At 56.5% G+C, this 811-nt stretch overlaps 1 protein-coding gene across 2 annotated transcripts in view; it reads left to right on the top strand.

Moving 5' to 3' along the window:
- TLE3 (transducin like enhancer of split 3) overlaps positions 1-811 on the top strand; it is a 62,790-nt gene that overhangs the window by 44,850 nt on the left and 17,129 nt on the right. For both annotated transcript variants that reach the window (XM_015418511.1, XM_015418510.1), the window contains exons 7-8: positions 506-625; positions 741-791. In XM_015418511.1, the coding sequence (XP_015273997.1) occupies positions 506-625; positions 741-791 (171 nt within the window). The remainder of the gene's footprint in view (positions 1-505; positions 626-740; positions 792-811) is intronic.

Genomic DNA, 811 nt, shown 5'->3' with positions numbered 1-811 from the left:
TCCATCCTCTTTATTTAATCTGTTTCTTGTGTCCATGCGATCGAATGGTGATCCAGGAAATCTACCTTTTCGAGTGTTGCCTCCGCCACAAATTCACAAGGCGGACCTGGGCAAGTCACACCACCAGCTTTCCATGTGCAATACATGGGAAGTAGTGTTTTGGCCTACCTTGCAAGGCTGTTGGGAGGATGGCCACAAGAAATGCTTTCCCAAAGGAGGTGTCAGAGGGCAGTGCAGCTTTCCTACTAGTGGCGTGCCTGCGGGGAAGGGGATTTCTGCATCACCTTCCTCTGTGTAGGCAAAGCCCCCTTTGTGCCAGAGGCTAGTCGGATTTCCATGTAACGGTGAGGAATGCACTCTCGGCTATCCAAAGCTGAGTAGAATTGGAACTCGCCTCTTGTGGGACGGAGGTGCCCTGCGGTTTCACCGCGGACCTCTCCTTTCTCATCCAGCCAGCCGTTTGCAAACGGCGCGTCCTCAACCTCCCGCTCTTTTTCTGCTGCAGAATAACTCCATCTCCCCGTCCGAGAGCCTCAGGGCCAGCGAGAAGCACCGAAGCTCCTCAGACTACGGCCTCGACGCCAAGAAGCGGAAAGCCGAGGAGAAAGACAGCCTGAGCCGATACGTGAGTCCGCAGGGCGCAGGGCGGCCGCTTTCCGGCTCTGTGTGTGTGAGTGTCCGAAGGCAGGGCGGGCAGTGACCGGCTCAGTGACAGGTCAGCTCTTGGTTTCTCTTTTTAGGACAGCGACGGGGACAAGAGCGATGACCTCGTGGTGGACGTCTCCAATGAGGTAGGCTGGAGAACCCCCCC

The sequence above is a fragment of the Gekko japonicus genome, unplaced genomic scaffold (genome assembly GCF_001447785.1).
Source record: "Gekko japonicus isolate JY-2015 unplaced genomic scaffold, Gekko_japonicus_V1.1 scaffold275, whole genome shotgun sequence".
Classification (NCBI taxonomy): domain Eukaryota; kingdom Metazoa; phylum Chordata; class Lepidosauria; order Squamata; family Gekkonidae; genus Gekko; species Gekko japonicus.
Note: the sequence above shows the minus strand (reverse complement) of the source record. Positions and strands in the feature narration are given on the sequence as shown.